This window comes from Somniosus microcephalus, chromosome 13 (assembly GCF_052327205.1).
Source record: "Somniosus microcephalus isolate GS21.2 chromosome 13, FLI_Smic_1.0, whole genome shotgun sequence".
NCBI classification, from domain to species: domain Eukaryota; kingdom Metazoa; phylum Chordata; class Chondrichthyes; order Squaliformes; family Somniosidae; genus Somniosus; species Somniosus microcephalus.
The window spans coordinates 868,723-881,272 of NC_140999.1; the positions used below are offsets into that span (position 1 = coordinate 868,723).

General features: G+C 47.3%; 1 protein-coding gene across 1 annotated transcript in view; it reads left to right on the forward strand.

The window, feature by feature from the left end:
- The window catches only part of LOC147107940 (CREB-regulated transcription coactivator 1-like), a 113,248-nt gene that overhangs the window by 44,907 nt on the left and 55,791 nt on the right, over positions 1 to 12,550 (forward strand). Inside the window, 1 exon segment of the mRNA XM_086004310.1 lies at positions 9,695 to 9,780. Coding sequence (XP_085860436.1) covers positions 9,695 to 9,780 — 86 coding nt within the window.

Genomic DNA, 12,550 nt, shown 5'->3' on the forward strand with positions numbered 1-12,550 from the left:
GAAAGAGGTTCGATGAGGTTTTAAAATCAGGAACTCATCTAACTACAGAGAATGTCGGTGTTTGACAGCTTCACAGAGCTGTCAAACGATGACAATTCAGCTGTCAAAACTTTTTGACAGATGAAACGTCTTGCCTGCTCTGTAACCGGCTTTCCCTTAATTGGCCTGCTAAGCCCGCTGGGCGGGTTTAACAAGGTCAATCAAGGGAAAATAGTGTGGGTTGGCCAGAAGTTGATGGAGGCGGGACTGAAACCCGACACGTGGGAGGCGGGACTGAAACCCGACACGTGGGAGTCCCGCCTCCAAAAGCTCCCCATTGGCTAAATCCAGCCCGTGGTTGCAAAGTGACCAAGGTTGGGAAGTAAATATTCCAGGATACTTTGAGAAGAGATAGGCAAACTGGAAAAGGAGGAGGGGTAGCCCTGATAATAAAGGATGGGATAAAGACAGTAGAGAGAAAGGATCTTAGCTTTGGAAATCGAAGAGTAGAATCAGTCTGGGTGAAACTAAGAAACCTTGGCCACTTTGCAACCACGTCTCCGTTATGGCTATTCGATCAAACCTGTTAATTTCTATCTGCGCTATTAATTCATCTATTTTGCTGCAAATGCTTCGCGCATTCAGATATAGTGCCTTTAGCTTTGACTTATTTCTCTTTTTCCCTGATGTCACCTTAGTCACTGATGCCTTATTACCTTTGTTACTCTCTCTGTCCCTTCCTGACCCACTCTGCTTATTTTTACCCAAAACTCTGCTCTGCTCTAGAGCCTTGACATTTCTCTTGCTGCTTTTAAATTTACTCTTTCCTGAAACCTCCCACCCCCCTTCATTAGTTTAAAGCCCCATCTACTGCCCTAATTATTCGATTTGCCAGAACATTGGTCCCAGCCCGTTTTAAGTTGAGCCTGTCCCAATGGAACAGCTCCCTCTTTCCCCAGTATGGGTGCCAGTGCCCCATAAACTGAAACCTCTCTTCCCACACCACTCTTTGAGCCACGCATTTAAATCTCTAACCTGTTTGCCCCTATGCCAATTTGCGCGTGGCTCGCTCAGGTAACAATCCAGAGATTATTACCTTTGAGGTTCTGCTTTTTAATTTGGACCCTAGCTCTTCAAACTCCCTCAGCAGAACCTCATTCCTAGTTCTACCTATGTCGTTGGTCCCTACATGGACCACGACAACTGGATCCCCCCCCCCTCCCTCTCCAAGTTCTTCTCCAGCTGCGAGGAGATGTCTTTAACCCTGGCACCGAGCAGGCAACATAACCTTCGGAACTCTCGGTCGCGGCTGCAGAGAACAGTATCTATCCCCCTGACAATACTGTCCCCTACCACAACTACATTCCCTTTCACTCCTCCCACTTAAATGGCCTCCTGCACCATGGTGCCATGGTCATCCTGCTCATCCATCCTACAGGCTTTTCCCTCATCCACACAGGCAGCAAGAACCTCATACCTGTTGGACAAGGGCAAAGGCTGAGGCTCCTCCAGCACTGCACCTGGGGTCCACTTAGCTGCCTAAGTTGCAGTCACACCCTCCTGTCCCTGACCACTAACCAGACCTGTACCACTGCCTAACCTAAGGGGTCTGACTGCTTCCTGGATCAAAGTGTCCAGGTAACTCTTCCCCATCCCTGATGCCCCACAATGTCTGCACCTCAGACTCCAGCTCAAAAACTCTGAGTTGAAGTTCCTCAAGATGCAGGCACTTACTGTACATGTGGTTGTCTGGGATCACACTGCTCTCCACAAACTCCCACATGCTGCAGTTGCGACACACCACCTGCACTGCCATCCCGATATGACTTTGATTTATTTAATTAAATTTAACAGAGAGTAGGAATAAACGGGCCATTTTCGGATTGACAGGCTGTAACTAGTGGGGTACCGCAAGGATCAGTGCTTGGGCTTCAGCTATTCACAATCTATATCAATGACTTAGATGAGGGGACCAAATGTAGTTTGCTGACGATACAAAGCTGGGTGGGAATGTAAGTTGTGAGGAGGATGCAAAGGGATATAGACAGTTTAAGTGAGTGGGCAAGAAGATGGCAGATGGACTATAATGTGGAGAAATGTGAAGTTATCCACTTTGGTAGGAAAAATAGAAAAGTAGAATATTTTTTTAAATGGTGAGAGATTGGGAAATGTTGGTGTTCAGAGGGACCTGGGTGTCCTTGTACACAAATCACTGAAAGTTAACATGCAGGTACAGCAAGCAATTAGGAAAGCAAATGATATGTTGGCCTTTATGACAAAAGGATTGGAGTATAAGAGTAAAGAAGCCTTACTGCAATTATATTGGCCCTTGGTGAGACCACACCTGGAGTACTGTGTACAGTTTTAGTCTCCTTGCCTAAGGAAGGATAGAGTTGCCTTAGAGAGAGTGCAACGAAGGTTCACCAGACTGGTTCCTGGGATGGGGGGATTGTCCTATGAGGAGAGATTGAGTAGACTAGGCCTATATTGCCTAGAATTTAGAAGAATTAGAGGTGATCTTATTGAAACATAAAATTCTTACAGGGCTTGGCAGGGACAGGGTAGAAGCTGAAAGGCTGTTTCCCCTGGCTGGAGAGTCTAGAACCAGGGGTCACAGTCTCAGGATAAGGGGTCGGCCATTTAGGACTGAGATGAGAAATTTCTTCACTCAGAGGGTGGTGAATCTTTGGAATTCTCTACCCCAGAGGGCTGTGGATGCTCAGTCGCTGAGTATATTCAAGACAGAGATCGATAGATTTTTAGATATTAAGGGAATCGAGGGATATGGGGATAACATGGGAAGGTGGAGTGGAGGTAGAAGATCAGCCATGACCTTATTGAATGGCCTACTCCAGCTCCTAATTCTTATGTTCTTGTGAACAGTTTCTCATGATGGTAGAACTATGGAAAAGCCTTTGGGAGCCAAGTCTTTAGAGTTTTGCCTGAATAATGTGATGAGGGGGAGGATAGCTATGTGCAGCTTCTCAAGGTGCGCTTCAGATGTGATGTTTCTGTGTCCAGCTTGAACCTCTGAACCATCTGCTGCTTCACTACTGCAATGGATTGTACATCAGTCAGTGAGAGCTGCTCACAGCACAGCTGGCAAGAGGAGGAGACCGCGAAACACAAACACCATCACAGTACTTATCCTGTGTTTGTGTTTGTGTCACATTTCTCAGACTGCGGGATTGTCTTACTCTCTGCTGCACGTGACTCTGATGATGGGTTTGTTTTAAATTAGTGTGTACTTTGAGTTCTATCCGTTGTCTGTGGCTGGTGGTGTCTTTAGTCTGTATAAGTAGCTGCCCTCTACGCATTACATAGGGTGGTTTGATAATCTCCAGTAACATCTCTGTTGTTTTTTTGCAGGTTAGCGGTACACAGACCTAGTTTAGATTAAACCGACCTCTGCTATAATATGTCTGCCCTCCCCCAGGACTTGATGTTCTGGGTCTATTTCATATTGAAGGGGATACCCTGCAACATAAAGACAGTGGCATTGATCATGAGCTGTGTTCCATTTTAATTTATTTTGCGCCATTGGAAGATCAAGATGTAGAATCAGTTTAGGTGGAGATAAGAAATAGCATGGGAAAGAAGTCACTGGTGGGAGTCGTCTATGTTTTTTAAGGAGATATTTCAGGAGATATTTCATAACTCAACAGAAATATATTCCAGTGAGAGAGAAAGATTTTAAGAGAAGGGAGCACAATCCTAAAAAAAACTAAGGAAGGAAAAAAAAGTAAAAGGATGGTAGCAAATTGAAAACAAAGGCATACAATGTTGCCAAGATTGGTGGTAGGCCAGAGGATTGGGAAATTTTTAAAAACTAGCAATGAATGACTAAAAAAAAATAGAGAGAGATGAATTATGAGAGTAAACTGGCAAGAAATATTAAAACATATAGTAGGAGCTTTTACAGCTATATAAAAAGGAAGCGAGTAGCTAAAGTAAACGTTGGTCCCTTAGAGGATGAGAATGGGGAATTAATAATGGGGAACAGGGAAATGGCAGAGACTCTGAACAAATATTTTGTATCTGTCTTCACGGTAGAAGACACTAACAACATCCCAATAATGGATAATCAAGGGGCCACAGGGAGGGGGGAACTAAAGACAATCACTATCACTAAGGAAAAAGTACTTGGTAAAATAATGGGACTAAAAGACGACAGGTCCCCTGGACCAGATGGCCTGCATCCCAGGGTCTTAAAAGAAGTGGCTGCAGAGATAGTGGATGCATTAGTTGCAATATACCAAAATTCCCTGGACTCTGGAGAGGTCCCAGCAGATTGAAAAACTACAAATGTAACATCCCTATTTAAGAAAGGAGGGAGACAGAAAGCAGGAAACTATAGACCAGTTAGCCTAACATCTGTCATTGGGAAAATGCTGGAGTCCTTCATTAAGGAAGTGGTAGCAGGGCATTTGGAAAATCATAATGCAGTCAAGCAGAGTCAGCATGGTTTTATGAAAGGGAAATCATGTTTAACAAATTTGCTGGAGTTCTTTGAGGATGTAACGAGCAGGATAGATAAAGGTGGGCCAGTGGATGTGGTGTATTTGGATTTCCAGAAGGCATTCAGTAAGGTACCACATAAAAGGTTACTGCATAAGATAAGAGCCCACGGAGTTGGGGGTAATATATTAACATGGATAGAGAATTGGCTAACTAACAGAAAGCAGAGAGTCGGGATAAATGGGTCATTTTCCAGTTGGCAAATAGTAACTACTGGGGTGCCACAGGGATCGGTGCTGGGGCCTCAACTATTTACAATCTACATTAATGACTTGGATGAAGGGACCAACTGTAATGTAGCCAAGTTTGTGGATGATACAAAGATGGGTGGGAAAGCACGTTGTGCAGAGGACTCAAAGAATCTGCAAAGGGGTATAGACAGGCTAAGTGAGTGGGCAAACATTTGACAGATGGAGAATATTGTGGGAAAGTGCGAGGGCTGTGAAGGCTAATTCAATAAATATTTTCAAGAGAGAATTGGATATATTTCTGAAGGCTAAGGGGATTAAGGGTTACGGAGAAAAGGCGGGGACGGGGTACTGAACTGGTAAGATCAGCTAAGATCTCAGACGAAGATCAGCCATGATCTCATTGAATGGCGGAGCAGGCTCGAAGGGCCGAATGGCCTACTCCTGTTCCTATCTCTATGTTTCTATGTTTCTATGTTATCCACTTTGGCAGGAAAAATAAAAAAGCAAATTATTATTTAAATGGAGAGAGATTACAAAATGCTGCAGTTCAGAGGGACCTGGGGGTCCTTGTGCATGAAACACAAAAAGTTAGCATGCAGGTACAGCAAGTAATCAAAAAGGCAAATGGAATGTTGGCCTTTATTGCAAGGGGGTTGGAGTATAAAAGCAGGGAAGCCCTGCTACAACTGTACAGGGTATTGGTGAGACCACATCTTGAGTACTGCGTACAGTTTTGGTTTCCTTATTTAAGGAAGGATATACTTGCATTGGAGGCAGTTCAGAGACGATTCACTAGGTTAATTCCAAAGATGAAGGGGTTGACGTATGAAGAAAGGTTGAGCAGGTTGGGCCTATACTCATTGGAATTTAGAAGAATGAGAGGTGATCTTATTGAAACATATAAGATACTGACGGGGCTCGACAAGGTAGATGCAGAGAGGATGTTTCCCCTCGTGGGGAAATCTAGAACTCGGGGGCATAGTTTCAGAATAAAGGGTCGCCCTTTTAGAACTGAGATGAGAAATTTCTTCTCTCAGAGGGTCTTCTCTGTCCCAGAGAGCTGTGGAGGCTGGGTCAGTAAATACATTTAAGGTGGAGATAGACAGATTTTTGCAAGATAAGGGAGTGAAGGGTTATGGGGAGCGGGCAGGGAAGTGGCTTTGAGCCCAAGATCAGCCATGATCTTATTGAATGGCAGAGCAGGCTCGAGGGGCCAAGTGGCCTATTCCTGATCCTATTTCTTATGTTCTTATAGGCCCCCTAACAGTAGCTACACTGTAGGACAGAGTATAAATCAAGAAATAATGGGGGCTTGTAAGAAAGGCACTGCAATAATCATGGGTGATTTTAATCTTCATATAGTTTGGACAAGTCAAATTGGCAAAGGTAGCCTTGAGGACGAGTTTGTAGAGTGTATTCAGGACAGTTTCTTAGAACAATATGTTGTGGAACCAACAGGGGAACAGGCTATTTTAGATCTGGTAATGTGTAATGAGACAGGATTAATTAATGATCTCATAGTAAAGGATCCTCTAGGGAAGAGTGATCATAACATGATAGAATTTGACATTCCGCTTGAGGGTGAGAAACTTGGGTCTGAAACTAGTGTCTTAAACTTAAATAAAGGTAATTACAAGGGTATGAAGACAGAGTTGGCTAAAGTGGACTGGGAAATTAGATTAAAAGGTAAGATGGTAGATAAGCAGTGGCAGATATTTAAGGAGATATTTCATAACTCTCAACAAAGATATATTCCAGTGAGAGAGAAAGACTCTATGAGAAGGATGAACCATCCGTGGTTAACTAAGGAAGTTAAGGATGATATCAAATTGAAAGAAAAGGCATACAATGTTGCGAAGATTAGTGGTAGGCCAGAGGATTGGGAATTTTTTTTAATCCAGCAAAGGACGACTAAAAAAATAATAGAGGGAGAAAATAGATCGAGAGTAAACTAGCAAGAAATATAAAAACAGACAGTAAAAGCTTCTACAGGTATATAAAAAGGAAGAGAGTAGCTGAAGTAAACGTTGGTTCCTTAGAAGATGAGACTGGGGAATTAATAATGGGAAACAAGAAAATGGCAGAGACTTTGAACAAATATTTTGTATCTGTCTTCATGGTAGAAGACACTAAAAGCATCCCAATAATAGTATATAATCAAGAGAAAAAGTACTAAGCAAACTAATGGGACTAAAGGTTGACCAGTCCCCTGGACCCAATGGCCTGCATCCTAGGGTCTTAAAGGAAGTGGCTGCAGAGATAGTGGATGCATTGGTTGTAATCTTCCAAAATTCCCTAGATTCTGGAAAGGTCTCAGCGGATTGGAAAACCGCAAATGTAACTCCCCCATTCAAAAAAGGAGACAGAAAGCAGGAAACTATAGGCCAGTTAGCCTAACATCTGTCATTGGGAAAATGTTGGAATCCATTATTAAGGGAGTAGTGGCAGGACTACAGAATGCTGCGGTACAGAAGGACCTGGGTGTCCTTGTACATAAAACACAAAAAGTTAGCATGCAGGTACAGCAAGTAATTAGGAAGGCAAATGGAGTGTTAGCCTTTATTGCAAGGGGGATGGACTATAAAAGGGAAGTCTTGCTAGAACTATACAGGGCTTTGGTGAGACCACACCTGGAGTACTGCGTACAGTTTTGGTCTCCTTATTTAAGGAGGGATATACTTACATTGGAGGCAGTTCAGAGAAGGTTCACAAGGTTGATTCCTGAGATGAAGGGGTTGTCTTATGAGGAAAGGTTGAGTAGTTTGGGCCTATAATCATTGGAGTTTAGAAGAATGAGAGGTGATCTTACTAAACATATAAGATTCTGATGTGAAATAAATACAGAAAATGCTGGAAATACTCAGCAGGTCAGGCTGCATCAGTGGAGAGAGAAACAGCGTTAACATTTCAGGTTGATGACCCTTCGTCAGAACTGGGGTGGAAAGATTCTGATGTGGCTTGACAGGGTAGATGCTGAGAGGATGTTTCCCCTCGTGGGGGAATCTAGAATGAGGGGGTGTAGTTTCAGGATAAGGGGTCGCCCATTTAAAATGGAGATGAGGAGGAATTTCTTCTCTGAGGGTCGTGAATCTTTGGGATTCTCTACCCCGGAGAGCTGTGGAGGCGGAGTCATTGAATATACTCAAGGCGGAGAGACACAGATGTTTGGACTACAGGGGAGTCGAGGGTTATGGGGAACGGGTAGGAAAGAGGAGTTGAGGCCAAGATCAGATCAGCCATGATCTTATTGAATGGCGGAGCAGGCTCGAGGGACCGACTGGCCGACTCCTGCTCCTATTTCTTATGTTCTTATTTTTATGCCTGCGCTTTCAGATTGTTCTGCAGCCTGGACTGTGGATTCACCCTCTACTGCCACTTCAATGCCAGTCTTGAGACAGCCACTGGTGGCACTGAGGCTTCCGAGAGTTGTCCCGGTGGGGGGAGTTAGACCGGAGACTGGGGGGGAGCGTTAGACCGGAGACTGGGGGGGAGAGTTAGACCGGAGACTGGGGGGGGAGAGTTAACTGGAGACTGGGGGGGAGAGTTAGACCAGAGACTGGGGGGGAAGAGTTAGACCGGAGACTGGGGGGGGAGAGTTAGACCGGAGACTTGGGGGGGAAGAGATAGACCGGAGACTGGGGGGGAGAGTTAGACTGGAGACTGGGGGGGGAGAGTTAGACCAGAGACTGGGGGCGGGAAGAGATAGACCGGAGACTGGGGGGAAGAGTTAGACCAGAGACTGGGGGGGAGAGTTAGACCGGAGACTGGGGGGGGGGGGGAGAGTTAGACCAGAGACTGGGGGGGAGAGTTAGACCGGAGACTTGGGGGGAGAGTTAGACTGGAGACTTGGGGGGAGAGTTAGACCGGAGACTGGGGGGGAGAGTTAGACCGGAGACTGGGGGGGGGAAGAGTTAGACCGGAGACTGGGGGGGGAGAGTTAGACCGGAGACTGGGGGGGAGAGTTAGACCGGAGACTGGAGGGGAGAGTTAGACCGGAGACTGGGGGGGAGAGTTAGACCGGAGACTGGGGGGGAGAGTTAGACCGGAGACTGGGGGGGGGAGAAGAGTTAGACCGGAGACTGGGGGGGGAGAGTTAGACCGGAGACTGCGGGGGGAGAGTTAGACCGGAGACTGGGGGGGAGAGTTAGACCAGAGACTGGGAGGGGGGAGAGTTAGACCGGAGACTGGGGGGGAGAGTTATTGTGTTGGTCTTGTCAGGGGTCTAGTGCAGGATGTGGAGGGAACCGAAAGCCAAAGGGAGTGAACTAAATGGTTCACAAAATATATAAAGAAGGAAGAGCTCTAGGTGCGTGGCTGGTAGAATAACAGCATGTTGTGTTCTGTCGGTCCCAGGAGGTTTCTGGATTCAATCCTCTTCTGGTCACAGCACTCTGTTCTCTCAACTCCATTCTGATTTGAAACAAGAGACCTCAATTCCAGCTCCCACCTGCCAGTGCTGACTACTTGCTAGAATGTCGTTCATCGGGCGCTGACCAGCCCTCGCTCCGGCACCGACAGCCCTTCCCCCCCTCTCCCCCGCCCCCCTCTCCCCCGCCCCCCTCTCCCCGCCCCCCTCTCCCCCGCCCCCCCTCCCCCCTCTCCCTCGCCCCCCTCTCCCTCGCCCCCCTCTCCCTCGCCCCCTCTCCCTCGCCCCTCTCCCTCGCCCCCCTCTCCCTCGCCCCCATCTCCCTCGCCCCCCTCTCCCTCTCCCCGCCCCCCCTCTCCCCCCTCTTCCGCTCCACATTCCCCCTCCCCCTGGCCCTGCGCCGACAGCCCTCCCTCCCCCTGCCATCCAGCATCAATATCCCGCGCTCCAGCATGAGCAGCAAACGACAGGCAGGTCCCACAGAACCTCTGGCAGTGTTCAGCAGTCTAAACATGCTAGAGACACCTGGTGGTAGTGAGAACAGTGTAACTCTTCCCCGATTTTTTTGTCTTGTCTAGTCCCTTGAACCTCATGCCCATTTATTGTATGTGTGTGTCTCTCTTTCTCTCGCGCCTCTCAGTGTTACTGTTAACGGTTCCTGGGATGGAGGAGAATACGTCTGAAACCGATAAATCCCTATCCAAACAGCTGTGGGACAACAAAAAGGTACTGTAAGACATTTAATGTTTAATTTGTCTGAGGTTGGGTTTGGAATCGCATGAAATCGGTCCTGGCCGCTTGTCTCAAGTCACTTCTAGGTCCACAGGACATCGTACTTCTATTCAGAGGACATCGTACTTCTATTCAGGTACATCCTGTACCCTCTTCACCTTTAATTACAGTACCTGGCACCACTACTCTCCCCTTTTTAAGCCACTTTTTGTTTCTTTTCCTGTTACTGTTTTTGTCATGCGTCAATCTTTTTAACATTTTTGTGTCAATTTTAAATGAGAAATACTAATTTTCTCCCTCCTCACTGAAAGTGTTGTTTGCTGCACTGGGACCTGCTTCAGGAAGAAAACACTTTCTGTAGTGCCTTTCACAGCCTCAGGATGTCCCAAAACACTTCACAGCAATGTTCCCTCTAATTCTTTTTTCCGTGCGCAGTCCCTTTAAATTTGCTGCGTGTCTGCGGCAGCAGTTTGTAAGCGGCCTGCACGGGACCACCCGATTGGTGCGCGGCCACATGCCTGCGCACCTTGGGGAAAACCTTGCTTCACAGCCATTGAATTAATTTTTGAACTGTAGTCAGTGTTGTAATGTAGGGAAACGCAGCAGCCAATTTGCGCATAGAAAGATCCCTCGAACAGCAATGAGATAAATAATCAATTAAACTGTTTTAGTGATGTTGGTTGAGAGGGAAACTTTGGCCAGGACTCCGGGGGGGGGGGTGGGGGGTTTCTGAAAGATGGCACCTCCGGCAGTGCAGCACTCCCTCGGTACTGCACCAAAGTCTCAGCCTGGATTATGAGCTCAAGTCTCCGAAGGGAAGGTTGAAATCACGACCTTTTGACTGAGAGGGGAGAGTGAGAACACTGAGCCATGGCTGCCTGGCAGCAGTCACCCTCCAGTATCTCACCCTAGTGGCAGTGTATGAGCTTAGAGAGTGGGCTGTTCAATTATGGAAGCATCACAGCCCAGCCTAATCCTATCCTCACCCAACATCCACAGGCATCCTTCCAACAGGGGTCACTGGGTAATGATTAGGAGCAGGTAACTCTCCAACTCAGTAACCCCTCCCACTGCTCTTGGCACATACCGGGGATGGAACCTGCAAATGCCCAGGTTTATATGGTTCAGCGACTTCAGCTTTGACCCATCGGGCAGCCAGTTTCTTGGGATTTTTGTGCGGCTCTAGGAGAGGGTGTTATCGGTGGAGACTGAACATTTTCACTTTAGGCACCCAGTATGAAAATCAACCATTCCCAGGTCAGTTTGATACTCTGCCTGAACTACTAACCGCACGAGCACCCCTTACTGCACTAGGGTGATCACAGCACTTATCCCGAGTTAGTGTTGGGGTAGAGGCAGTTTTCTGCTGTGGGCGAGATTGAGACTGCACTCTCCAGCGGGCAGAGGCTTCCTGTGAGGGTCGTCTTATCTGAGGAAGGATGTTCTTGCCATGGAGGGAGTGCAGCAAAGATTCACCAGGCTGATACCTGGGATGGCAGGAATGACGTATGAGGAGAGATTGGGTCGATTGGGCTTATACTCGCTGGAGTTCAGAAGAATGAGAGGGGATCTCATTGAAACTTATAAAATTCTAACAGGACTAGACAGACTAGATGCAGGAAGGATGTTCCCAATGGCGGGGGGAGTCCAGAACCAGGGGTCACAGTCTAAGGATAAGGGGTAAGCCATTTAGGACAGAGATGAGGAGGAATTTCTTCACCCAGAGAGTGGTGAACCTGTGGAATTCTCTACCACAGAAGGCAGTTGAGGCCAATTCATTAAATATATTCAAGAAGGAGTTAGATATATTTCTTAAGGCTAAAGGGATCAAGGGATATGGGGAGAAAGCAGGGACAGGGTACTGAATTTGGATGATCAGCCATGATCGCATTGATTGACAGAGCAGGCTCGAGGGGCCGAATGGCCTACATCTCCTATCTTCTGTGTTTCTATGTGAGCAGCAGTGAGGAGGCAGCCATAGGCTAATTCAGCCTCTGGCCTTGGCATGTGGGCTGACTGAGAATGGGAACCTACCACATGGTGAGTTAATGGAGAGAGACCCACGTCCTGGAGGTCTAGAGGCAGCCACCGTTTCCAACATCAAGCCACCGTTTCCAAGACTCACTGACCTCATCTCCTCCTCCTCCTACCTCCACCTGGACCATGACCCCACTACCGAACATCAAGCCACCGTTCCCAAGACTGTCACTGATATCATCTCCTCTGGAGATCTTCCCCCCGCGGCCACCAACCTCATAGTTCCCCAATCCCGCACAGCCCGCTTCTACCTCCTTCCCAAGATCCACAAACAGGACAGCCCTGGTAGACCCATCGTTTCAGCCTGTTCTTGCCCCACAGAACTTATCTCTTCCTATCTTGACTTTTTTTTCTCCCCTTGTCCAGTCTCTTTCCACCTACATCCGCGACTCTACCGACGCCCTCCGCCACTTTAACAGTTTCCAGTTTCCTGGCCCCAACCGCCTACTTTTCACTATGAACGTACAATCCCTCTACACCTCCATCCCCCACCAGGATGGCCTGAGGGCACTCCGCTTCTTCCTTGAACAGAGGCCCGACCAGTCCCCATCCACCATCACCCTCCTCCGCCTGGCTGAACTTGTTCTCACATTGAACAACTTCTCCTTTAACTCCACTCATTTCCTCCAAATCAAAGGTGTTGCCATGGGTACCCGCATGGGTCCTAGCTATGCCTGCCTTTTCGTGGGATATGTGGAACACTCTTTGTCCCAGTCCTACTTGGTCC